General features: G+C 53.5%; 1 protein-coding gene and 1 long non-coding RNA gene across 2 annotated transcripts in view; one reads left to right on the top strand and one right to left on the bottom strand.

Moving 5' to 3' along the window:
* CAMTA1 (calmodulin binding transcription activator 1) overlaps window positions 1–26,075 on the bottom strand; it is an 849,138-nt gene that overhangs the window by 97,000 nt on the left and 726,063 nt on the right. The window contains 1 exon segment of the mRNA XM_025427290.3: window positions 8,584–8,737. Within this exon segment, the coding sequence (XP_025283075.3) occupies window positions 8,584–8,737 (154 nt within the window).
* LOC112646908 (uncharacterized) lies at window positions 232–25,479 on the top strand. Its single transcript, XR_003127981.3, has 6 exons — window positions 232–348; window positions 5,481–5,542; window positions 20,519–20,652; window positions 22,553–22,852; window positions 24,114–24,466; window positions 24,781–25,479. It is a non-coding gene; the product is annotated as an uncharacterized LOC112646908 (long non-coding RNA).

Here is a 26,075-nt window from a genome sequence, read left to right as displayed (position 1 = left end):
GTCAGAAAGAACTCGAAAGCACTCCCTTACCCCATGGCGGCTCTAGAAGGCTGGTAAGAGCCAGCTGCCTGTCCCTCTTTGCTCTGTGGGGCAGAAACTTCTAGAGGTGTGACAGGGCATGCTGGCAGGAGCTTGGGTAACCACACAGGCGGTGCCTGCTGGAACTGATGTTTGGTTTTCTCTGCATGAAAGAGATTTCTTGTTGCTGTGGCAATCAGGGGACAAGTGGAATGTTGGTGACCAAGATAATCCCCTCCCCTCTCTCACACGGAACACGAGGCCTGTGTGGGGAAGGGGGTCCCTTCCTCCTTCCCCATCAGCCTGGGCTCCTCCAGTGCTCCTGCCCAGGTACTCAACACTCACGAATGACCCATAAATAGGGTGGCCATTTGACCTGCCATCCAGACAGGTCACCTTGCAGACTGACAGGGACACTGGGATCACGTGGCTGTACCATGGTATGAAAAGAGCCGCTTCCAGGCAGCCCTGGACCTGTGGTCACCCTACCTAGGAGCCACGTGATGGAGGCAGGCGGGAGGGGGCCTGCCACATGCCTCTTGCATGAATGAGCCCATTCTGATCCTGCGAGTTGTTGACACTAAGGCTGTCTCCATGGCAACAAGGTCAATGGGAACCGGCAGCCGCTAGTTTCATCTTGACTGTGTTCTTGTTGATGGGAATAAAGGCCCTGCTTCTGACCTCTGGGTTCAACTGGATAAAATTTTCATTAGATTTGACTTCTCGTATCCAGACCCCCACATGCTATTCCATTTCCCCATCTCACCCTCAACTCTGTTTTCCTATGGGTCCTGAGGACAACATTTCCAGAAATCTCATTTCAAGGAGTGCAGAGGCTGAGTGGGGACAGGATGGCATGCGTGTGCAGGGATGCAAGTAGTTCCCAGTTCTGGAAGTCTGGTGATGCGGGGCCTCATCTTCTGTGGGGGGGCAGGGGGCACCTTGTTCCCACGGCAAACATGCTCAGGAGAGAGGTGGAGGGCCTGAGAACGGAGTACTTCTTCCAGGTGGGAGAGGCCAGGGGCCTCAGAGGTGACAGGCAGGGAGGGGACCTTTCCAGTGGGGAGCCTGTCCGGGCTGTTCCGTCCACATGGGAACAGGATCCCTGAGCCAAGTGTGTGGCCTCCTGGGACATCTCCTAGGGGCCCTCAGACATAGAAAGTGGCTTGAGCTGGGTGATTCCCTGCTGCGGCATTGCGGGGTCGGTGGTCGGATGGAGGCTCTCGGCATCTCCTCCTGATTTGCTAAGTGGCATGGTTGCTGAGGCAGGGAATTCTTTGCGCCCTAGTGGGGGCGTGAATGTGCTTGGAGCTCTCCTTGTCTAGTGATGTTGGAAGCTCAGCTGGCCAGGACAGAAGCTCCAGCAGTTGTCCCACATCTGGGGAGCTACATGGTTCTGGAATCTTCTTCTCTCCCATTGGGGTTTGACAGTAGACCATCTCCCAAAGCCCCGCTCAGTGGCAGAGATGGCAGGAGTGACCTCCTGTCTGAGCAGCGCCCCCAGACCACTGGCAGTGGGGGCAGGGGACCACGTGGGATTTTGGACAGTTGCATCTTGCATCTTTCGAGACTCTGGGCTTGTAAGGATTCTGGAATCCGGCGCCCTCTCCTTGTGTCTGGAGGCGGCACCTACATGCTGAGGGGCAGGCAGCACTGAGACACCTGCCTCGTGACTCCTAACTGTGTGGACCAGAACCATCGATATTCAAATAGAGGCTGAAAATCTGGAGATTTTAATACTGGCAACGAATTCTAAGTTTAACAGAACCACCTCCCAGCGCTGAGGGAGACTATGTCAGCCCTGGGTGGCAGTCAGGCACGGGTGGGTAGGGCTGCTGTGTCCTCCACACCAGCACAGGGACGCACTCCATCAGGGCTCACTGGACTAACGGATGGCTAAAACAGGATTCTGTAGCAGCAGGGGGTGCGTGGCGCCCAAGCAGCCAGGGAGAGACAAGAAATCAAAAGGAGTGTTTCTCTTTCAGTTTTCCTGCTTGGGGGCCAGATCAGCCAAATACAATTTAGCCTGAGGGAAGGAGGCACATTTGCAAAACAAGCCCGGATCCTCTGAGCAGAGCAGGAAAAGGAAGCTAGCCCAAACCAACTTGTCTCTGATGCCCACTGTCTGCTCTCCTCCGTGCCAGGGTGGGATGTGCCAGGAAGGCTCGCTGACAGAAGCAGGGGACATAAGGGGACCTACTGCCTGTTCCCTTTGCCAGCAGCTCCTAACTGAAGAGACAAGCAAAATGGGCAGGAAAATTTTCTCTAGGCCCTTCTGTACTGTCTTCACCTCCCCCAGTGACTCTAAATCCTGTGGACACAGGCAGGGAGCAGGGGGGAACTTCAGGGTCTCGCAGGTTCCATCCACTGATGAGTGTCTCTGCTCTTAGGGGCGGAGCTGCAGTCCTGGGCTTGAGCCTGCCATGGGGACACAGATGTGCTTCTATTCACGGCACACAATGTTTCTCATGAGTTCAAGTCATGGAAGCATGTGTGGGGGTGCATAAAAGTCTGCAAGACCCCATCAACTGCCTGGCTTTCACATGGAACTTTCAACCTAAGGAAACGTCTAGGGTAGCATATCTTAAGAGTCTATGGGAAGACTTCACCAGGCCAATTACACACCCAGTTCTTCATGCATGTTTGAGATTGGCTCTGCCTCCAGCACCTGCTTCCGTTCCATGTGGATTGGACAACCATCTGATGCTCAGAGGGGCCTGTGGCCCCAGAACGGTGCTGACCTGATCTCCACGATAGGGCTCTTTGGTGGGGCTCTTGCAGGAGCCTGATTCAGGCTGGGATCTCTCAAAAAGCATAAGAATCTTATCCAGACCTGTGAAATCAGAAAGCCTTAGGGGCTGAGTGGGTGGAGGGTGAGACAGGAACCTGCCTTTTATCGGTCTGCCCAGGTAGTTTCATTGTCGACTGCTGCTCCTGGCACTGAGCCAACACCTCTGCCCAGGCTTTGTGGGCCTTGGAGCATTGGGTGGGGAGCCACGGCTGCCCTGGCTCCCCTGAGCCCCAGGAGCGGGCCACCGGCCATGCCCAAGCTCATTCCTGCCTCCTGGTCCCTCGCTCCTATCCTGGGTGTAACTTCAGAGAAGGGGAGGCTAGAAAGTGCTTCCAGGTGAACATTTGTCACCAGAAAGAAACCTTCCAACCTTGTCTTACAACACACTCCCTTCCCCTGGCTGTTCTCCTTTCCCCACCCATCTCAGTGCCCCTGTCTGCAGCTACATGGGGCCAGCACCTTGCGACTTGCTTTGCTAACTTCCTCTTACCACCCACAGACTCTGGCCAAGACTTGGAGGATGCCTCCCTTGTCAGGGTGGAGCTGCCAGGCTCTTGGTCTTGCACCAGCCGAGTAATGTCTGATCAGGATAGACTAAGTCAGAGAGGAAAGGCAGTGGGTGTCCCTCTCCCTGGGGCTCCCTTCTGCTTGTTCCAGCCCCAGCCCGAGCCCAGGGCTCCAGAATCACAGAGCAGGCCCCTGATGGCCTCCCACCGCATCGCAGACACCGGGTCCACGGGCAGGGGTGGCACAGTGCCCCACAGTCCCCGGGCTGCTGTGGACACTGGCCAGGGAGGGGAGTCCGGCTCCTGCAGAGGGCTCCCATCTCTGAGCCGCTCTGCTGCTAGGGCCACCAGGTGGCGCTAACCGACCAGGAACAAGGGTCCATGCAGGGCCCCCGAAAGGAAAGCCTTTGTTGATTTTACTTCTTGATATTCTATAATCACCAGGATTACAATCTAAGCAAAAAAGCAAAACAAATAAACACCGCCCCCTTTACTGGATCTTTGGTCTTTGTCTGGAAAATTATGAGAAAACAACAGATGCATTGACTCTATAAGCAAGCCTGGGGTGCAGCGTTGGTGGGGCTGCTGGGACAGGTGCAGAAAGGGCTGGGGGCTCTGGACACGGAGGGTTCCGTTGGCTTCAAGTGGCGGTAGGTGCCGGCTGATGAGCCCGCTTCCCTCCAGCCTCTCTGCTACAACAGCTACTTCTCAGCAATGTGGGGTTCCCTGTCTCCAGTCACCTCGGCCATGGAAGCATGTGGGGGGGTGCAGGCCCCGGGGCTAGGCAGGCTCCCCAGCCAGCCCTCCTGCTTTCCCACCCAGAGGTCTCAGGACCTTGGGAAAGCAGTCCAAGTAGAGCCAAGCCCATACGTGGCTGATGGAAGTGACTTCATGGAAGTCTTTGGGAAGGCCCAGGACTTGCTGGGCGATGCAGGGCTACCAGCCAGCCAGCGTGCTCCAGGAGGAGCCCCTGGGTGGGACAGCTGGGGCACGATCTCTTCCAGGGAAGGCTGTGAACACAGCTTAAAATTCACGCCCTCATCCCTCACTCTGGATGGCATAACCTCATCTACTGCTAGCTGGGAAGTGGCTGGCATGCCTGTGCCCTCCCAGGCTGCCAAGGAACGGGGCCAGGCAGAAAGCCACGGATGTTCAGGGCCCCATCTGACTTCCTGCAGGCTCAAGTAGAGCGAGGGTGGAAGGTGCAGGGCACAGCGGTTCGGAGCCACTGTGGTTCTGGGCGGCCGAGGATCACTGAGCAAAGACGGCGGCACAGAGCTCCCTCGCACTCTTCTCCACTCAAAGTTGACCCCGGAGGACGGAACCCCACCTGGCCAGGCCCTTGCTCACACTCTGGGGATTTGCCGGTCCAAAGCTGGTGCTCTCAGACCAGCTGCACTGGAACATACCCCAGAATGTCTGATCTGCTTCAGATCACATTCACTTGAATTCTATAAACTCCCACTCTCAGATGGGGCCCGAGGCAATCATTCTCAGGTCTTGACCTAAGACAAGCAATTCTCAGTTGAGGCCCCACAGGGACACCCCAGGCTAGCTCAGCTCCACTCAGCTCTGCATGACTCACACGCAGAACCCTATTCCCCAAAGTATGTTAGGACGGTAGTGCTTAGCATGAGACTATACTTCCCAGACTCCTTTGCAATCAAGGGTAAACATATGACCAAATTCTGATCCATGACATATGAGTGGAAGTATTATGTGCAACTTCTGGGCCCTGTTCTTGAAAGCAAGAAGCTTGCCCTCCACTCTGTCTTCTGTGCTTCCCACTGGTTGGAATGCAGTTGCAATGGTAGGAGCTGGAGCAGCCATCTTGGACCACAAAAAAGAGAGCAGCACCCTACGAGTGTTAGGCCAGTCAGCTGCAAGGAGCCCCGCGGATTGATCCCTGGCACTCTGGGGCTGCCGTGTCAACCCTGAAGTGCCATGTGAATGTGAATGTGAATGTGAATGTAAATTCTTTTTTTTAAATTAAAGCCATTGTTCTTTCGGTCTTTGTCACAGCAGCACCCTTCTTCTAACTGTCACAGGAGGGATTGCAAAAGATAGGAAGCATCTTTGGAAAATATATCGAGAATTCCTATCAGATATCTAAATTTTTCCCCCTGTCTTCCTTTTTTTTTTTTTTTTTTTTTTTTTTTTGTAAGAGGCATCCCTCAGATGGCAGATTGAAGGCATGAGACCAAATGGCACAATCACAAGAATCAAGGTAGGATTCTCAGAATCAATTTGGCTTAGAAGTGAGCATTTGTGGGATTCCCAAGGCTCAAGAATAATAAGCCCCCCATCTTGCAACAGGTGAGGCAGAGGCTGCGGATCAGAGTTTCCCTTCACCACTGATAAGCACAACATTTTGATTAAACCACTGACAACTCTGCTGTAGGGCAGAGAAATTTGGAAACATCAGCAAATCAAACTGTGAAGTCTTTGAAGGAATGTGATTTATGTGAAAATGTGATGAAGCTAATGTGTTTGGCTCCAGTGTTGGGTGGCACGCCTGATTTTGGAACCAAATCTGATGCCTTCTTGGCTCCCCGCACACCTCTGCTTTCCCCAAACATGGTTAGCTGGTGCCCTACGTGTGTTCCAAGACTCATCGCGTGTAAAGCTTCCACTGGAGCCTGAGTTCCAAGGCTGTGTTTCCAGGCTATGCATCTACCACCAGAGCCATGCACACACATGCACACTCAGTAACTGCGTGCTGCTTGCTCCCCGCCCCCAGACACACCAGCGAGCCAAGTGTTATTAGATTTATGGGGAGTTTGTTGTAGTTTTACATAATTTTCTTGATGCACTGCAGACTTTTGAGCAGGCATTCATGGTTCCCTCCAGGTAAGCACCAGAGGCTGACTCAGGTCTGGTTTGCAGCCCCTAGAGCTCATGGAGCTTAATCCCCTTGCCCCGAGGGAGGTGGCATCCTTGTCTGACATGGGGAGGCTCCTGCACTGGGTGGGGGGGCGGGCAGGTATTGTGGGGAGGTAGAGGCAATGAGGAGAGAAAAAGGGAGCTGATAGATTACAGGAGTGAGGACAGTGGTGATGGGGTGGCTTCTAGAAGAACAGCCCTCTGTGCGTCTTAAGAGGTATTTGGGAGGACCCAGGCCAGAGGCTCTGACCATTGTAGCCTCCTGGAAGGCATCTTTTCCTTCAGGAATGCCTCCTTGGCTAACCTTTGGCTAATGTGATCTCTAGAACTTCCTAGGAAGTGGGATGAAATTGCATGCCCAGTGCTTTGGATCTGGGTCTGCAGAGGCCCAGCCCTTGACCTGGGCCTAGTGGAGCTGGCTGAATGCTGTGGATCTTGGTTGGGAGACTCTGGATTCTTTCTTTCACCTTCTAGAAGGGGCTTGGGGTGCAGAAAGTGACTGGCCTGAGGTCACATAATGAAGCAGTCACAGAACCAGGCCCACCTGGTCCCCTAGCCTGACTGTCCTCCCCTGCCCAGGTGGATGAGTCCTGTACATTTAGACACCACCTCAGTACCGAATTAGAAGGAGAGGGCAGGCCGGTCTGAGGCTAGGATGCCCAGTACCATTGCCCTGGCTCCCTAGACTCCTGGACTGGCCTTGGAGGGTGCGACCCAGCAGCCCTGGCTCCCGGGGTCTGGATACTGGGGGCTTTTGTCCAAAGCTGGGCACAGATGCTTTCCATTCGACCATCCCACAAATATTTACTGAGGGCTTTCCACATGCCCAGCACTGTACAGGGCCCCAAGGGAGGGCAGAGTACAGGAAAGATTCCTGGGGATTAGCTGCAATGTCTTCAGTTTCTGGGTGCTCTGCAGAGTGTTGAGGAGGCTAGAGAGGCCTCTCCAGTTAAGCATGGGAGGCTAACTTCAGTCTGATGTCTCCTTGGAGGTCCTGAAGTAGCTGGGCAGTGGGGACAGGGGAGGGTAGAGGGCATTGGCGGGGGGGGGGGGGTCAATGTGAAGCCCAGCCAGTAGTAGGGAAGGGCCTGCCGAAGAGGTGATGTTTATGCTGAGGGCAGAGAGATGAGGTGGGTAAGAAGATGAAGACAGGGGAGAGTGATCCACCCTGGGAACATAAGGAGGTTTAAACAAGATGAGTGTGTCACATATGTAGTTAAGGAGGATTCCACGGGACATAGCCTGAGCCTGGAAGACCCCTGGGCCTCCTTGTCCTAGATTCCTGGCAGCAGCAGCAAGGCCAAGATGACTGGAGCTCCCCACCAGCACCTAGCTCAGGATGATGGCTCAGTTTTGGGGTCTAGCCCCTGGGCCTCTTTTCCCACACAGACCCATCTTTCCTTCCTGTCCCCAACCCCAACCTTGAGAATGGGGTGTAATCCCCCCATTGGAGCACTGAGGAACTCTCAGGATTGACTGGTCACTGCAGGTGCCATCAAGGTCTCAGCTTGGCTACTCCTAGTGACAGGACACCTATGGTCCCCCAGAAAAGGATATTTTAGTTGCTATCTGGATATGGTGTCCATTGGCTTCTTCCCTGCAGCCCCACCATGGGTAGCACAGGTTCTAAGGGACCTGGTGGCTTCTTCTCAGAGGTTCTGTATGATGACATGTATTTTCACTGAGCCTCAGAAATCAATGTTCTGGAACCCTGGGCCCTGAGTATTGGATGGGTCTTCTTGGGTCTGGCAGGCCCCTGCCTGTTCTTCTTGAGTTCAGGTGGCAGGAGAGGCCACTGAGAGCCCCCAGCGGCTGCCCATGGAAATGGAGCACCAGCCATGCCCAGCTCTCCAGACTCACTTGATGTTCCGATTCAGTGATCTGCACCTGACAGATGCTTCAGAGAACATCACTTCGCTGACAGAATGAAATCTAGCTAATTCTGGTCAACTGCATGCCACCCAGTCTGGGAGCCCAAGCCCGAGCCGGCCCCATGTCCAGGAGCAGATGGGCTGGGGGTTGGAGGCAGGCCAGCTCTGGCCAGCTCCTCCTCTGTTTCCAGGCCTCACTGTCCCCAGACTGCCACTGGTCTCCTGTCTGCAGCCCGTGAGACAGCAGGGCAGGGCTCTCTTGGCTCTGCTCCTCGCTTCCATGGCCTTGTGCCTCTGAACCTCATTGCTGTCATCTGCAACATGGGCCTGATGTTCTGTGCCCTGGTTACAGGGGGCTTAGAGGATCAAGTGAGAATAGGGGAGGGGTGGCCCTTATAGAAGCTACAGTCACTGTCATCCAAGTAGGATGGCTGCAGAGGACCTCTGACCTGCCCGCATCGTGCTGGCCTGGCCTCCAGCGCAGGACCCTGGGCCAGGTGGGCCAGGTACTCACACATGGGTTTCAGCTGCCCGATGAGCTCCTCTTTCGTCCATTTTGCCCACTCCTTCTTGTCGGTGTTGATGGAGCAGAGGATGGGGCCGCATGGCTTACCGCAGTCCTCGATGGCTGGGACGTTCAGATAGTGCACCAGGACGATGTCGGGGTTCTGCAGGGAGAGTACAGAGACTGGCAGCATGAGAGAGTCATGGAGCCCATTCAAAGGGTACCCCCCAACAGGTACAGACAGGCTGAGTGTCCCTACAGCAGGCTTTCTCAAACTTGGCACTGCTGACGGTTGGAACCAGATCATTGTCTGGTGTGGGGCTGCCCTGTGTGCTGGCTTCCCCCACTGGATGCTAGTAAATCCTGCCCCCTTCCCAGCTGTGACAACTAGAAGTATCTCTAGCCATTACCCATTGTCCCTTGAGGGACAAAATCGCCCCCAACTGAGAACCACATGGGCTGATTTATGTGTAACTAAGGACCACACACAAGGTCAGACATAATCACTGGTCCAACATTCGGGATTTTATGCCAACAGCTGCCCAGGAGCTCTGGCCCCTCTTCCGTGCTTTATACGAAGTTCCTCATCACAGCTTGCTGGACATCCCCCCACATAGGCATCATCACCCCCTTCCTCTCCGAGGGAATTGGAGTTCCCAGAGTTTAAGGCACCCCACTTCTAAGGGCTGGACATCTCTCTGCACTTCAGTCTGTGGGCTTCTCTCCAGACAAACAGCCCCATCAGCCTGTCACTTCTGAGCAACACCCAGGAGGCAGCTGTCACTCAGAGCCTCTGGAAACACCTCCTGGGAAGCCTTTAGAACAGAGAGAACTCTGTGTGAAGACCTCATTTTGTCCCCAGATGGTTCTATGGAAATGGGTCAGCCTCTTCCCATGAGAATCAATTCAAAATGCCCTCTGAGCCTTTCTGCCCACCACCAGTTCTGATAGCGACGTGCCAAGGGGATCTGGTAGGGGCAGCAGCTTCCCTGCAAAGAGCATGGGCCTTCCATGGCTTTCTGTGGCCCTCGAGGATGCAAGGCCATTTATTTGGCCATAACAGGCCTGACAAGTTTGTTAAAAACAAAACAAAACAAAACAAAACAAAACAAAACAAAACCCAATCATATCACTTTAGAGTGTATCTGGATAAATCCAGAAACACCTTCTACCCCAATCAGAAAGCACTGCTCAAATCGTAAGGAAACCTATGGCAATATATTAACATGCCCCAGGGAACTGCGGATACAGCCCCTTAGAAGGCCCCATCTCATGCTTTTCCCTGGACTTGTGTCCTCTGCTTTTTCTGAGTGATACTCGCCGGCAAGTCCCGGGAGGGTGTGACGACCCCCGGCACAGGACAAGGCCACAGTTGCCTTTTTTGGATATGGCCAGGGCAAGAGTAATAAATGACTATGTGAATCAATCAATGCCTTCATAAATAAAGACCCAAGACTACACCATGACCAGTGCAAGAAAGTAGACTGGTATAATTTAAAAAGATTTTCAATAAGGGTTGAAACACAGAGTTTTTTTTCTTGCCAACGCTCAGTTAACCAGGAAATTAAATCAACATGAACAGGAGCCTTCTCGTTAATGGCAGCTTTTCTGGATTGCGGTAATCATGCTCCTTAATAATACTGATAATCCCTGACATCGGCACGGTACTTTATTCTTCTCAGAGCACTTTGCAGCCATTACCTCATGGGTTGCCCGTGCTAGCCGGGGAGGCTGGCCCGCCGGGCCGCGCTGGGCAGGGCTGGGCAGGGCGCCCTCCATCTACAATGAGCCGACTGCGGCAAAGCTGTGTGCTTGGCCAGGGACAGAGCCTGGGCTGGAAGCCAGGGTTCAGACTCCAAATTCAGGTCCTGCCAAGACATCTGGTGGCCTCTTTTTGCTTGGTCTAAGTGCTTTCCCACCTCATATTTCACTTTATCCTTGCAATACGCCCAAGAGGTAGGTGGGTTGGGTAGATATGTAATGCCCGTTACATAGATGGGGGAGCCAAGAAGAAATGGGGTCATACACCCAAGTCCCTGCCCTGTGTTCTTCCTACAGACACTGTGGCCTCTCCAGGGTTGCATCTGAGCTGGGACCTCCTGCCTGAGCCTGTGCCTGGCCAGGTGGCAGCACCAGCCACTGAGCGAGATGAGGAAGGATCAAAGGGCTGCAGGCCCCCGGGCCACAGGGGGCATCCTCTGATCCCAGACCATGAGCAGGAGCCAAGCCCTGCAGGAGAAAGCCAGGATATCAGCCACCTGTGAAATGAAAGGGCCACAAGCTTCCTGCCCCACAGCCTCACTGAGCTCCACTGGATGTGTGGGGAGGCTGTGGGGGCCAAGGTGGTGGGAGGGCAGGTGGGGGCTTGGGGAGCAAAGGGCCACATTCTCCATGCACCCAAAGTTTCAGAAGCTCTGTTCCTTCTTCAGGGCCTAGCTGCATTTCTGCATAACCAGCTTCCATTTAGTCTCTGAGGACAGGCACAGGGATCGCCTCCTCCTCTAGGAAGTGTTTCCTGATATCTTGCCCTCCGTATATCTACCACAGCAGGATGGAGGTTTGAGTCTTCATGGTCTGTGTGCCTCCGCCTCCCTTAACTCCTCAACCACAGGGACCATGTTTGGCAATGATTGGTGCTCATTTTGTGTTTGTAGAATTGAATTGGGCTGTCTCGGGACTCCCCATCCTCAGGCTCCCCAAGCTTGTGTTCCACGGACATCTGGCTTCAGTTTTCTGGGTCTTTGTGGGCAGAGCAGTCTTTCCAAAATACGCATTCCTAGGAAGCTAAGAGGCAAGGCTGGTCCTTAACCTTTTCTGGGTCTGAGGCCTCTTTGAGAATTTGATGAAGGCTGTGGATATTCCACTTCTAGTTTCAAAAGCTACCCAAGGCACATCAACACTGCATTTAAGGGGTTCACAGATCCAGTGGTCTGTGCACCCCACATCTGTAACTACTGATTCAGGGTTTCTAGATTCACCATTGCTCTGTTGATTCGAGGAATATGCTCAATGTGCAGGGCCCCTTGTGGGGAGCCTTTGCTCTGCATCTGTGCTTCTTGGGGGCCTTGATACAGTTGAGGAGAAGGTGCTAGCCCCTGAAGGTTCAAGGGGTGTGGGTTTGGGGTTAGGAACTGCAGGAGTGGATGGCGCCATGGTCTGTGTCTTCAGTACAGATTCCATCCTAAGGCCTGGGGTTCCTGTGGCTGAAACTCCTGGGCTGAATTTTAAGCGATGACTTCTTGGCTTGGGCTGGTTTTAAGACACAGAGTGATTGAAGTATTTTTGGAAATTTGGGGCACACATCACTTCTTGGCAACGTTGCAATTTTATTCATTAGTTGTACGTTTTATTGGGTGTTTTTGGCAGAAAAATATATTAGCCATAGAGTCCCAATGCATCAGCTTCATGGAGTGCTCATAACAGTGTCAGATCCTGGCCAAGAACCGCTCTGCTGGCCTCACACAGTGGGCGGGACAAGTGCTCGCCCATGCCCAGCTTGGGGGGTACCCAGCCAAGGACACACCCCAGCAGACCCGCCAGGACTCTGGATTCTGGATGGCTGGGGAGCCAGCTTGCCTTTGTCTTCCCTTGGCTGCTTGCATGTTTCCTGGGGGTTTATCACTCAGCTCAGGACTTACAGGTCGGGGCTCACACAACAGCCTATCCAGAGGCTCCTCCCTGGGCAATGGAGCTCCTATGAGCATACAAGAGCCCAACCCCCACAAAGAGAGCATGACCCTTGAAGATGGGCCCCCTGAATGTCCAGGAGGCCTGGTCTGGGACTGAAGGCCTGAGGGAGGGAGTCCTGTGGGGGCAGGCTGTAGCTGTTGAAGGAAAGCTGAGAGTAAGTAAGAATCTTGGAGAATTTCCAGAACCTTCTGGAAAGCACTTCTTGCCAAGCTGCTCAAGGGAGCCTACCCAGGGCTTCTGAGAGGTGTGAAGTCCCCTTTGGACAGAAGTCCTGCTCTTCTGACTTCCAAGTGCCACTGGGCCAGACCCCAAACCGAACTCTGACATTTTGCTGACAGAATGACCAGAGTTAAGGTAGAGGCAGTTTCTCTACCTCAAATGCGTTCCCTCTCTGTGACAGCCCCTCTATCCTAATTCCTCCCTACCACCCCCCTAGTGCATGGAGACTCCCCTTCTTCTATGCCTCCCAGTGGGGTCCTTGTCCTTCTCCTTTCTTGGTGACCTCATGCAGCTTCATGACCTTACAACTGTTGAGTTGCAAGGATTCTAGATCTCTCCCCAGCCCCACTTCTCTGCTTGGCTCCAGTCTCACCTGTCCAACTGCCTGTTGACAGCCCTGGTCGGGACTTCCAAAGTACCCCTGGTTAATGTGGCTGAGCCCAATGTCCACAGGGCCCACCTGGTCCACTGGACCCTGCCCGCCCCCACCTGTGAAGGTCATTCTTTCTTCTCACTCACTCCCTCCTCCTCCACAGCCAGTTCGAGCGAGCCCTGTCATTTCTTCCACCCACTCTGCTCCCCTCTCTGAGCCCTCATCCCTGCCACATGGACCCTCTGCAGGCTTCCTCACTTCTGCTCTGGCCTCCCTCCCCACCCACTCTCTGAGACCAGCAGCCATGATCCATGATTGGGCCAGCCTCCCTGGCCTGCGAAGAAAGCCCACATCCCTGACATGGATATAGGAGAACCATCCCTTTCTCTCTGGGGCCACTTCTGGCCTCACACTCCCTTTGGCCCACCCACCCTGACATTCCCATTCCCCTGATTGCCTGTCTTCTCCATTTCATATGTCCTGGAATCTCAACACCTCATGGACCTCAATCTCCTCATGGGCACCTTGTCTAAGACCCTATCGAATGAATTTCCCCACTCCTGCAGTCCCAGCACCCTTCACCACTTCCTGTTTGGCTCTTGCCCCCATTTCTTCTTTCTTTTTTAAGATTTTATTTATTTATTCATGAGAGACACAAAGATAGAGAGGCAGAGACATAGGCAGAGAGAGAAGCAGGCTCCATGCGGGGAACCTGATGCGGGACTCGATCCAGGATCATGACCTGAACCAAAGGCAGTTGCTCAACCATTGAGCCACTCAGGTGCCTTCCCCCCTTTAAAAAGACTTTCCATTTCTTATTTCTGAGCAACTACTGCTTGGACTGCTTTCTCACCTTATGTGTGAGCTCTGCTAGCCAAGCTCCTTTGTTCGTGGCTGGCTCCCCAAGCCCAGAGGAGAGCTGGCATGTGGTAGGTGCTCTGCCCCTATGTGCCGAGTGCTGAGGGTGTGGGACAGCTGAGCTGCCCTTGGGGCACAGGCCAGTGAGCCTGCCAGGCAGCTGACCTTGGGAGGCAGCATAGAGATAGCTGTCTCCTCCCTGGTGACTCAGCATTTGGGACCCACCCAGAAGACCTCCAGGTGTGTCTTCCTGAGGGATGCACAGACTCAGGAGGAGAAAAGGGTGGTGTCTGTCCTCTTGGAAGTGGGGCAGCAGCATCTGAGGGGGCCCAGGAGCCCTTGGCCCCTTGGTGGGAGGCTAAGCTGACCCCTTGCCCCAGTGCCACCCTAGTTTTTATCTGAAAATGTGACGTTTGGATTTGCTCAGTTGCCAGGACTCTGTGGGACAGAGACTCATAACATAGGTTAAGGGTGGTGGAAGAGTATGCCCTGAGGGCCGGAGCTAGTTGATCTCCTAAGACACCTTTTCCAAATGGCATATTTCATCTGACCCTCAGGGACAAAGGGAAGTCCAGGATGAACAAGCCAAGGACCTATGTCTGAAAGCACAGGAGTGCTTAGGAATGTTCTGGAAAGGGCATGCTTTGCCAAAGTCACACAGGCTCCTTTCCTGCAGGCCCAGTCAGTCTTTACAGCACCCTGCTTAGGAGGACACCTCATAGGTGTTGTAATAAACAGGCTTTCCAAGCTTATTTGAACATTAGCCTGAGCCCCTCTTGGGAACACAGTTTGGGAACCATTGTTAGAGTGCAAAGCCAAAGGAAATGATGGTTAGCAGTTCCGGAAAACAGCATCCCACCTCCTCCCACCCAGTTCCTTGTGCCTCTGGGGCATCAGGGCTTCAGATGCCCAAGAACTGCCCCCTTTCCCCTGGTCACCATCCTGTCCTGGCCCAAGGCTCAGGTGGCATTTGAGCTGCTTTCACCTAACCACCAAGTTTCTGAGGTATCTCTGCCCTGATTTGGTGCTCTGTCCACACTCTCTCCCCTTCCTGGTCACCATGGCCAAAGTTCTTCCCCTACCGGGGCTGGGCCTTCCTTTTGGAAAGATGAGCAGAAGAGGGGTGCCAAGTGGGGGGATTGTGTATGCCCCTTCAAATGTTGGCGCATTCTTCCTGACCTGGGCTCCCTGGGCCACTGGGGTCCTGCAGGGAGAGGGAGGCAGGAAAGAAAGCATGACTGCTCATTTAATCTGGTGATGGAATTTGAGAGAGGGAGACCATGTTGGATGAGAGAGTATCCCTGCTCCCCCTGTGCTGGTGGCCACTATCATGTGGCTGCTCGGTGGCTGGGTGGGCAGCAGACCGGGAGAGCGGCTGGTGGAGGTGGGCCATGTCTCTCTGAGGGTGCCCATGGGCTTCCCTAGCAGAGACCCCGCCAGGGAGAACTGGACTCACCCTCCATGGGGGACTGGACCTCAGACCGGGGCTGGAAGCAAGAAGGAGAGGCAGAGGAAGGGAGGAAGGAAAGAGAAAAACAGACGAGGAGGCTCAGCAGACATGTGGGAAGCCCATGCTAGTGGCAGCCACGGGTGGCTGAGAGTGGGTCAGACAGTGGGGAGGGGTGCTAAGCTTCCCCCTGGTCCCCAGAGAGCTCCGACTTCCAACCTGGAGACAGAGCCCCATTACTCCTGTGGCTTCTGGCTCTAGCTTGGGCCAGCACCTGACCTGGCTGAGTCTCTGTGTCTGCCCTGTAGGATAGGGGAGGACTATGAGTGGTTTGACCTGGTTGGGAGAGAGGTGAGGCCATAAGGAGCTCAGGATGGGCCTGACCCATGATCAGGGCTCACAAGCAAGGCCACCGACACTGCTGATTTGACTGGGGGTTCAGTAATTTGCTATGGGTTCAAGACAGAGTTGGGGGGACATTCCAGTTTGCAGGGAGGAGCTGAGCCTGAGCCTGCTGCATGCAGGGCCCAGCCCCAGGTGTGTAACAGGCTCTGGCAAGGCCGGCAGGTACAGCAGTGAGCTCCCCATCCGAGGCCCCACTCGGGGGGTACCATGTCCTCCTCTTGGCCACCGCTGGATTTGGCTGCTGCTGGGTGCCAGGAGGTCCCCCCAGCCCCGGCCTTGTCTCCTTCACCTCTATGGGAAGGAGAAGGCCCAGAGCCAGCACCCCTTCTGTGGAGGAAGTGGGGCAGCAGCACACGAAGTGGTTAAAAATGCAAAAAGCTGTTGGTTTTGATAAAGAAAAATGCAGCTGCAACATCTGTTTGACTCTTGTTTGCAGCTTCATCAACGCTAAGTGGTCGATAAATCAGAGTGGCATGGCGTTCCGTTTCTTCTGTGGCTCAGTCATTAATCTCGTGCCAGTTCTCATGAAAAATGAAGGAGAGAGGCTGTGTGATAGTGAAAATGTATACATTACCCAGAAAGTCATAATAGCGTGTAATAGTGCCACACACCTCCCCACTTGCTGCTGGGGTGCGGGGGTGGGCCTGCGCACTGCCCGCCCAGGAGGGGGACAGAGTAAATCACCACCGTGTGAGCCAAAGCCCATTCTATTATTGCATCTGTCACGTGAGCACCATTTATGCAGATTCCGAAAGCCCCACAAGCCTGATCTTAAGAGGCAGAGGCTTCCCCATACCTGGGTGCTTAATAAACGGGGTAGATGCCCATAAAACAGGAGTGCAAAGCCGGCAGAAAGAAGGGCAGGATTTATTAGGGAATGAATAAATGATGATACCAGGCATCTCAGGGCTGTGGGTGTCACCATGCTGCAAGGCAGAGAAAAATCCTCTCGCCTGTGTTCCAGCTGCCCGGGGCAGCCTGGCATCTGTCCTCTGCTCTGGATGACGCCCTGTCCCCATCGGAAGGGAGGCCAGTCATGGAGCCCTGGGCAGGCTCCAGCTCTCTCCCGTTTCCCACTGAGGGCTGCCAGCAGGCAGGCTGAGGGTCACGCTGGTTGGAGGACATGCAGGAACTGTGCTCCCTGAGGAGGGCCAGGGTGGGCACAGGGTGTAGGGTGGGGGGCAGTTCCTGGCTGCCTTGGTCTCCTGCGGGCTGCTAGGCCCTTCCGGTTCTCTTCCCTGCTGCAGAGAACTCCCGTGTACAGAATGGACACATTTTATGTCCTCTCTCCTCCTGGGGGAGGGGGGCAGGAACGTGCCTGTACCCCCAGCACACACCTCACAGTGGGCACCTCTGTTTGCAAAGATTGCTTTCTGACTGTCAGCTGCATGCCGAGCCCCACCATCCGGCCCTGCTGACCACCCCTCACTTAGCCCCTTCAACAACACACGGATGCAGGTGCTATTGTTATGCGTTCCAGGGATGGAGGCTCACTGCCCAGGATGCTGTAACTCGCCTCAGCCATGAGTCCCATGCCTCCTCGCCTCCTCTCCTCTGGGCCCCAGGGTCTCCCAGGGGACTGGCCAGAGCTTGGGTGGGGGGAGGGGTGTTCAGCTGCCCAGTTAGCATCTACGCCAGAGCACAAACTAGTCCAGGGAGGCTGGCCAGGTCATGCGGGGTGCTGGGAGCTGATGGGAACAGGGGTGTGGCTGTAAGTCCTGGCCTCTGCGTTGGTCTGTGAGCTTCTCAGGGCAGGGCCGGGCAGCAGAGTCCCCATCTCTGTGTTCAGGCAGAGGAGTGAGGTGGGGCAGGGGACAGCTAGGAGCGGAGCACTTGGTGACTGGGGCCAGACCCAGGTCCCCAAAGTTGGGGGTGGCTAAAGACCCCAAACAAGAGAAAGAAGGGAGAGAAAGAATAGAGAGGGGCCCAGTAAGCAGTGAAGCCAGCGGGCGGCGCACTCCCTGGGAGCCAGGCCTCGCCTCTGCCCTGCATGGCCAGGGACACAGACTGGCCTCCCTGCTCCCTGGCTAGCGCCCCACAGGGCAGGGGGACTTGGGGTGATGCCCCGCAGGGAGGGCCCACAGGGGGCCTCCTCTCCTGCTCCACGTGGGGGCAGAGGCCGGCTGCCCTGGGGGAGCCCCCACGCCCCTGCCTTCGAGCTGCCCTCATTAAGCCACCGCGCGCCACAGGGAGTCTGGGGCCCTTCCCTGCTTCGGAGGGAGGCTGGGAGGCTTAATTAGTTAATGTGGGTAAAGTGGTCTGAAGATGAAAACCCTGGGTAATTGCCGAGTGCTGCCACTGCTGTTGTTATTACACAATTACCAGAGTTTTCCAGTCTCGGGAATAGACTTAAACAGTTTCCACCTGGTGCGGAGTTCCGGGAGCCGCGCTGACTGAACGGCCGCCCGCGCGGCCCCTGCAGCTCACAGATGACGCGGGAACCCGCGCCTGGCACGGCCCTGGTCACATCCCGGGCACTGGGCAGTGCTGGCGGGAAGAGGAGTCACCGTTCTCCAGGCGCACATAAAAATGCATGGGCTTCGAGAGTTGCCAAGGATGCCACCTGTCCCGACCTTCCTGAAGCCTCTGAGAAGGTGCCACCTAAAGGCTCCCTAGAAGGTCAAGCCATCCTGGACAATGACTGTCGTGGAGAACATTCTATTATGGAGCAAGACCTGGCTGCCCACCGCACCTGCCAGCGGGGTGTGTGGGCAGGTTTCTGGACGCACACATGGAAGCCGTGAGATTTGCGGTGGTGTGGGGCCAGGCCTTGTCTTATTTAAAGTCATTACAAATGGTCTGAGGGAAGGAATGCCCAATAAAATCTCATTTGCAGATGACACTAAATTTTTATGGGTGACGAAGTGCCCATAAAGTGCCCAAAGTTTGTGATCAGTCCTGAGAGTATCTCTCGGGGTTGTATTAGTGGGTGCGGAGTGACAGATGGAGCCCATTGTGGGTGAAACGCAAGGCAATGAGCTTGGGAAGAATAAAACAAATTGGCCATGGAGGCTGGGGGGCTCGAGTGCCCAGGAAGACCTCTGGGCTTCATGGATGCCAGTGTCCGCCAAGTCGTCCCTGGGACCAAGGGACCACGCCTGGTGAGCTGGGCATACCCGGGAGCTGGAGTCGGAGCAGCAAAGGCTCTTTTATTACGAACCATGATCTGGAATAGTGAGTGCAGAGGGGAAGGGGCTACCAATGGAAGAAAGGCATTGGCCACGGGGAAACTAAGATTAAGGATTTTTCTGGCCAGAAAGACAAAAGCCAAGAGGAAATGCAATGTACGTGTTTTAGGTTAGAAAGAGGAGAAGGTGAATGTATGCTTTTTTTTCACTAGATCCCCAAATGCTAAGAATAAGGGTTCCCTTTGGAGCTCAGGAAGGTAATTTTAGCACAAACAAACTCTGCGCGATGGGCAGTTAACGTATGAGACTCATTATCCCAAGGGGGACACGGGCTGAAAGGTAGAAATACATATATATTTTTAATGGGTGATATTAGTTCCTGGGTGGCTGATCCATAGGGGTTATGGAAGGGTTATATCAGAATATTGGGAGACGTTGGGAGTCATCTCTCTATGGGACCCAGATCTGGGGGGGCACCTACTGCATGGGGTCAGGGTTGGGAGTGTCAGCCAGGGTGCTCAGCCTCTGCCTGTCATTTCCCACTTGCCAGGCACCTGCCAGGGATGTGCGTGGCTGTCACCCTGTAGTTGGCAGAGCCTGAGCTTGAATGAGATTGTTAGTTTTTCTCCTGCTATCACCTCGAACTCATTTTTGATTTATTAAAAGTCGCAGCAAGTGTCATTCTAGCCAGCCCTGAGGTAAGATGCCTTGGACCTTTCACTGGGACACTGGGGAATGGGTCCTGCTCAGGGTTTGGGCCTTGGCCCAGAAGGGACCAAGGGGGGAAGCACTGGGGCTGGTGGCATGGATGCTTGGTACTCTGTCTTGAGGGCTGCAGTCCCCACTGCTCACATCTCTCCCATCCCAGGAGCCACATCCATGGGCCACATGATCCCCTTCTCACCAGCCTCTGGCCGAGACTTGGCCGTGTGCTCCTGGAAGACTGGATACCAAATCCACTGCCCTCTTGTCCCTTCCTCTCCAAGGACATGTGCCTCAGTCTCGCTCCCAGAGCTGGTGTCTCTGCTTAGAACCGTGCCCCATTAGGCAGTGAGTCAACCCCATCAGATGACAACGGCACCACACAATCATCCAGGCGTCTGACGTGCTCTGGAGCCTTTCCTGTCCATCTGCTCTTCACAATTAGCTCTGGAGGAAGCTGAGCATGTGCTGCTGTCCCCACTGGCCACATGAGCCCTCTCTGACGGAAAGGTGCCACAGGATCTGGTCAGAGATACATGGCTAATGGGAGGCAGAACTGAACACAACTCTACTGGATTGGTGTTTTTTTGTGATAAAAGTATCCAAATGTACTTTAGGGAACAAACCACTTCTCTCTGACTCAGTCCAGGGAGGGAGCATGTGACTCAGGCTGGCCAACTGGAGCCCTACATTCTCTGGGCCTTGATGACTGGCCATGAGTCCCAGCCAGAGGCAATCACAGCTAATCCCTGGACTTGGCTGGAGCCTCTAGGGAGTAGGGATGTTCTTTCCTGCTGGACCTGAGCCTGGGATGATGAAGCCTAGTGCTCCTGGAAGCCATCTCTTGCATCCAGGGCATGGGGTCCAAGAAGGAAGCTGACGTGGAGGTAGAACTGAGGGAAGGAGACACCAAACGTCCATGTTATTGATTGGGCTCCTTGATCCAGTCATGCCTGAAGCCAGAACACCTCAAGACTTTTCAGTAACTTGAACCCTCAAATTTTCTTTTATCCTTGGAGCTAGTTCAAATTGAATTTTCTGTTGCATCAACCAAATAAGAACCTTAATTCCTAAGCAGATATGTCATCCTTTTGCTAAGCCACTCTTCTCTCCACTCTACAGTTCAGACTGTCCGCTGGTTACTACAGCAACAGCAGTTACTGTGATTGCTGAGAGCTACCATTTATTCAGCACTGGTATGTTCCTGGGTGCCTCACAGGCCTTAGCTCATTTAATCCTCACCAGGACCCCATGAGGTAAGGACTGCCTTGCATTATCTCTACTTTACACACAGGAACATGAAGTGAAAAGAATTAGGTCGTCCACCAAAGTGCCACCTTGAACCCAGGTCCATGGGATGCTAAAGTGAAAGTGAGGTGTGCTTTGGTTACACATGCTGGGGTTTGCATCTGAGTTCTGCTACTTCCTAGCTGTGGGCGTTGGGCAAGCCCACCTCTGTACCTCAGTTTTCTCACCTGTAAAAGGGGGGAGAATACTGGTACCTACCCCGTACGGGTGACAAGCACTTGAACGGTGCCTGACATGTTGAAGCAGCCAGGTGACTCTCACAGTGACCTCTCAAACCCATGTGACTTCATCATTCAGTATTGCTACAGACCACCTTTCCCCAAGATTTCACAGAACTTATGTGTGGAGTGAAACCAAATTGATTCAGACATGTCTTTTTTGGGAGGTGTAATTCTCAAAGACAGGAGCCCATCGAGGCAAGATTAAGAAATTCTTCTCAGACACTGAGGAAGCATCATTAGCACCAATGCATACTCAAGCTTTGGAGGGGTTTTGATGAGCTAAACACGGGTCATTCTTGGCCAATCATGAAAAACAGGATCTCTGAGATAATTTTTGGCTATCTTCTAAGTGTTGGAAGAAAACAAAACTATATTTTTCAAGAAATATTGTGTGATTTAAGTATCCATGAATTCAAAGAGATACCCACCCCAGCCACATCCTGTCACATGGTCAGAATGTGTGGGATTCTCTTTGGCCACCAGAGTCATCTCTAATCCTTAGCCAGGTAAAAGCCATGTCACAGGACCTCAGGTCTTTCAAACTCTTCTCTAATTAATTATTGCTTACCTCCTCATCCAGATGCTTTATATACTTTAATTTGTACATGAAAGATCCTTAAGGATCCTGCAAATCATGGGCCTCTGGGACTCTTCTGTGTATTCCTCTTGGAACAGAGGATGATTGAGGTGGGAAGACACCTATGGGTTGTCCAGACCAACTTCTGCATCCCCTTCCCTGGAAAGGGAGAGAGTGTGACTCTCACACTCAAGAGAGGCTGTGACTTCTAATGTCACCCAGTGGAAAGGGAGAGAGTGAGGTCAGGGAGCCATACTCAACTTCCCACCCCCTGCTTGCTTCCTGGTTTTGACCCCTCCTGGGGTTCAGAACCACCCCCAAAGCAATGGCTGCACTTCCCTTGCTTTGCAGAGAGAAAGTAGAGCAGGGCAGAGCTGGCTGACGTCCACCCCATGTGGTATTCACAATGATGCTGGCTTCCTGGCCCATGACCTTCTTTGCAACCTTGACCATGGATGGGCGCCCCCGAGATCCCCAGTGAGCTGCACGAGGGCACTGTGCTTAGCTCTTGGAGCTCATGCTTTCAGGCCAGCTTCTTCCTTGTGGTAGCCATGGTGGGGCAGGTGCTCTAAGCAGGGATGTCTGGGCGGCTGGAACCTGGGCCACCCTCCCTCTGCTCTTGGGGAGCATCTGGGGAGCCCCTCCACTAAATCCTGTTAAAGACATAAGCCCCAAAGCTCTTCCTTGAATGACAAACAGGCAGAGTATGGAGGCAGGAGAGGATGAATTGTGCCTGGCCCACCAAGCATCTATAGGATTTTTATGCTCTGGCAACTGTAACGGTGAGATTCTAGCAATTGTTTTAGAGGGAATCATGATTAAATTGGGCTGTATGTTTTTTTAATGTGGTCCCCAGTTCCTCTTTAATACCTTGGTAGGACAAGATAAAGTGTAATCACTGAAGTAATTGTGGCACTCAACAGTTTATGTCTTGAAAGAGTGACTGAGGGTTAACAAAGCCACTGCAGGGCGAGGTTTGGATTAGAAATTACAGTTTTTCTTTTTGTTATTTTCTTTTTAAATCCTTCTTTATCTTCTTCCTTTCTCCAGTGGCTCCTGGAGCTGCCTGATAACCTGTAAGCCTCCTTCGGTAATAACGGAATCTGCTGTACTAATGACACAGGCAAATCCGGGGGCCGCCTCCTCTGCAGAGCCACTGCGGCAGGCCCGCCCCTTCCCCAGAGCCCATGCCCTTGCAGGCAATGCCGACCTGTCCCCCAAACCGGCAGGGCTTGACATCCTGAATACCAACACCGGACAAGGCCTGGTCTCTGCTGCTGCAGACCGAACAAGCGCTGGAGCCGAGTGCCGGGCTGCCCCATGCTGGCCCCTTGCAAACAGCAGAGCAGGGTGAGCTCACCAGCTCTGAGTCTTCTTCCAAATGTCCCCCTCTCCTGGCAGATGCCAAAGGCCCTAGTGGGGTGTATGTGTGTGTGCTGTGGCCCCAGGGAAAGGATGGCTCTACTCCTCCCCAGATGGTGCGACAGAGAGATGGGCATTCTCCAGCCTCCTTGGGGCATCTCCAAGCTTTGTGCTTGGAGAGCAAGACCCACATTTGCTGGTGGGGGCAGAACCAAGCCATAGACCTGGGAAATTCCAGAAGGATTATATGGCTGTGGCTCTTGCCGCACTCACTAAGGCACGACTGGTGCCAGCAGAATGGAAGGAGGGTAGAAAGGTGGGCATGGTGAGGCTTTCTCTGTCCCTGAGGCCACTGCCCCAGTCTGGTCCTTATCCTTTCACCCATCAACTGGCACCGGCCTTCTGATGGGCCCCATTGGATTCTCAGACCCATTTTCCCAAGTCTCAGCTCTGTTGGCACCACTTGCTGCTGGCCGTCCACGACTCCTCATCTTCTGTGAATTCAACCCACAAAGATATGAGTCTTCCACGACGGCCCAGATCCCTTCGATCTACACCTCCACACACCCTCCTCACATCCCTGGCACAGTCCTTGGGACCACTAAACCTCTGCCCACTCTGCTCCTTTCACCCCATCTCTGCCAGTCCCCATCCCACCTGCTTGTCCAGACCCAGTTCCAAAGCCACATTTCCCCTGAAGCTTCCTCTGACACTCCCAACACCAAATAACTGCATTCTCCCCAGATTCCCAGAGCAGCCTTCTGAACTTGTACCATATTTTTTCACTGATATTTGGACTCAGGTCTACATCCTCCTTTAGACTCCAAGCCTTCTGATAGTAGAGTCTACATCAGAAGGAAATTCATAACCCAGTAGGGGCCAACAGGTACTGGTTGAATCAACGGCTGGTTGACATCTGCCTTTGGGGGAGCGGTGAAGTGGCGCACCCAGTATGGACTAGTCGCTGGGGGCTGTGCCTTTGGAGGATAACAAGTGTGTCAGCCAGTTGGGGGCTCATATACCCTCCATCTACCCACTACCCTCTCCTCCCTCCTGCCATTGCTGAGGCAGAGTGAATGAAGCTGCATGGGCCATTCTGGGTACTTCTGCATTTGAGCTGATTGGACTCTCCATGTATACACACGCACACACACACACACACACACACACGCACATACTCACACACACAATTCACACACGCCTCTCAGCTGTGAGGCCTGCAGCTCTCTCTCTCCTTGTTTGTTTTTAGGTCTTACCACGGCTGCCTTGAAGCTGAGAAGACAGACGCTGGGCCGAGGGCCTTGGCACCAGCCCAGGGTAACTGGGACACCCATGTTTGCAAAGAAAGCATTTGTGAAGTGTGAAGAAATCAGAACAGGGCCGTTCAAAAACTGTGTTTAAATTTCACTCAAAATGTTCTATTTTGTGTAAGGGGCAGAGTCCCTTTAGAAAAACACTTGCTGGCATTTGCGAACCACTGTTGCCATGGAGCTGTTAAGAGAAGTTAGCTACCCAGGGTCGGCAATTAATTCTAGTGGCTGTCGGTAAAATGAGCCAGCAGCTCCTTTTGGAAAAAGCCGATGGGTACACGGAAGCTGAAAGGTAAAAGTTGAAAAAATACCTCTTCTGATTGAGGGTTTTAGACTCACTTGAGCAAGGTGCCTTTCTTAGTTCTTTCTGTATGCTTCTCTTGCTGTGCAGGAGAAAGGGTGCAAGTGCTCGGAGCCCATAGAAGATAAGGCTTTCTTTTCTCTTAGTTGACTTGAGAGAGGGGTGGGGGATCCCAGCTCATCACTCACCAGCTGGGTGCTCCTGGGTAGGATGCCCAGCCTCTCGGAGGAACAGCTTCTTCTCTGCAGAGTGGGGGGTAATGGTAGTACTCACTTCATTCATTCACCCACTCATTCATTCAACAGGTATCCATCCAGAGCCACAACGTGCCATGGACTGGTCTAGTGAGTAAGACGAAGTTATTCTCAAAGAACCCAAAGGAAAAGATAGGCCAGGCATATTCGGAGAAAGGAGAAGGTGATTTTTGAAGGGCTGGTGCTATGAGTATAAAAAGCCTGAATGACGGGTATCCGAGGGGGGTGTGAGATGGAGTTTAGGCAGGGAACTCTGGAAAAGCCTTGGAGGAGGAGACCTTGAGTTGAATCTGGAATAAGAATCCAGCCTGGGAAAGATCTGGGGGAAGCAAGGGTTCAGACCCAGGCGGGTGTGAAGGAAGAGGTTAGGGCAGCCTGAGCCCTCCCCACCCTGCCCCGGGGACATTCAGGAAAAAAGCCATACCAGAAGAAATGGAAGTTCCAAATAAGAGAAGAGCGTTAGGGCTGGTGAGGGCCACCCTCTGTGGCAGTAGCTGTGCATCTGTCTGCTCATCAGTGCCTGGCCTGAGCTGGGCCATGTTCACATGGCAAACATGTGAAACAGTTCAGGAATACAACATTGTTAAATGAGGCTCCCCCTTGAACTCAAGACTCAGTGTCTTGGGATACCTGGGTGGCTCAGTGGTTGAGCATCTGCCTTTGGCTCAGGTCATGATCCTGGGGTCCTGGGATCGAGTCCTGCATCAGGCTCCCTGCAGGCAGGCTTCTTCTCCTCCCTCTGCCTGTGTCTCTGCCTCTCTCTCTCTCTGTCTCTCATGAATAAATAAATCTTAAAAAAAAAAAAGACTCAGTGTCTCAGTGGAAGAAAACCTGTACTTTTTATGAAGAAATCCCTGGGGAGGGCTTCCACTGGCAGCCAAGATTCAGTACGAGGTGAAACATGCAGTTTTACCCATTCGTGAGAAAGTTACCAAAGTTTAACTTGTTTAAGGTTTGTTCTGAAAAAACAATCTGTTTTGTTGGCCATTTGTTGAATGAAGGCATAAAAGATGGGTTATAATTAAGTCAGCTGTGTTCAGTAGCGGGTACTAACTTTGGAACTAAAAGATGATAGAAACAGTGCACCCATCTGTTATCTTGCCGGCAGCCAGATGATGGGAAGAACTTGGACTTGGAATTGGACCTTGGCTCAGGCCCACCTGGGCTACTTTAAACTCAACGTGATCTTGGCCGAGTTACTCAGCCCCTCTCTTTCCCCTCACCTCTAAAACAAGGGTCATCACGCCAACCCAACAGGGCCATTGTGGGGTCAAATGGGAAAACATCAAAGAGCCCCCAACACAGTTCCTGGCAAGTGATAGCCACTCAGTCACTGGTTAGTGACC

The sequence above is a fragment of the Canis lupus genome, chromosome 5 (genome assembly GCF_003254725.2).
Source record: "Canis lupus dingo isolate Sandy chromosome 5, ASM325472v2, whole genome shotgun sequence".
NCBI lineage: Eukaryota > Metazoa > Chordata > Mammalia > Carnivora > Canidae > Canis > Canis lupus.
This window is presented reverse-complemented; position numbering and strand designations above follow the sequence as displayed.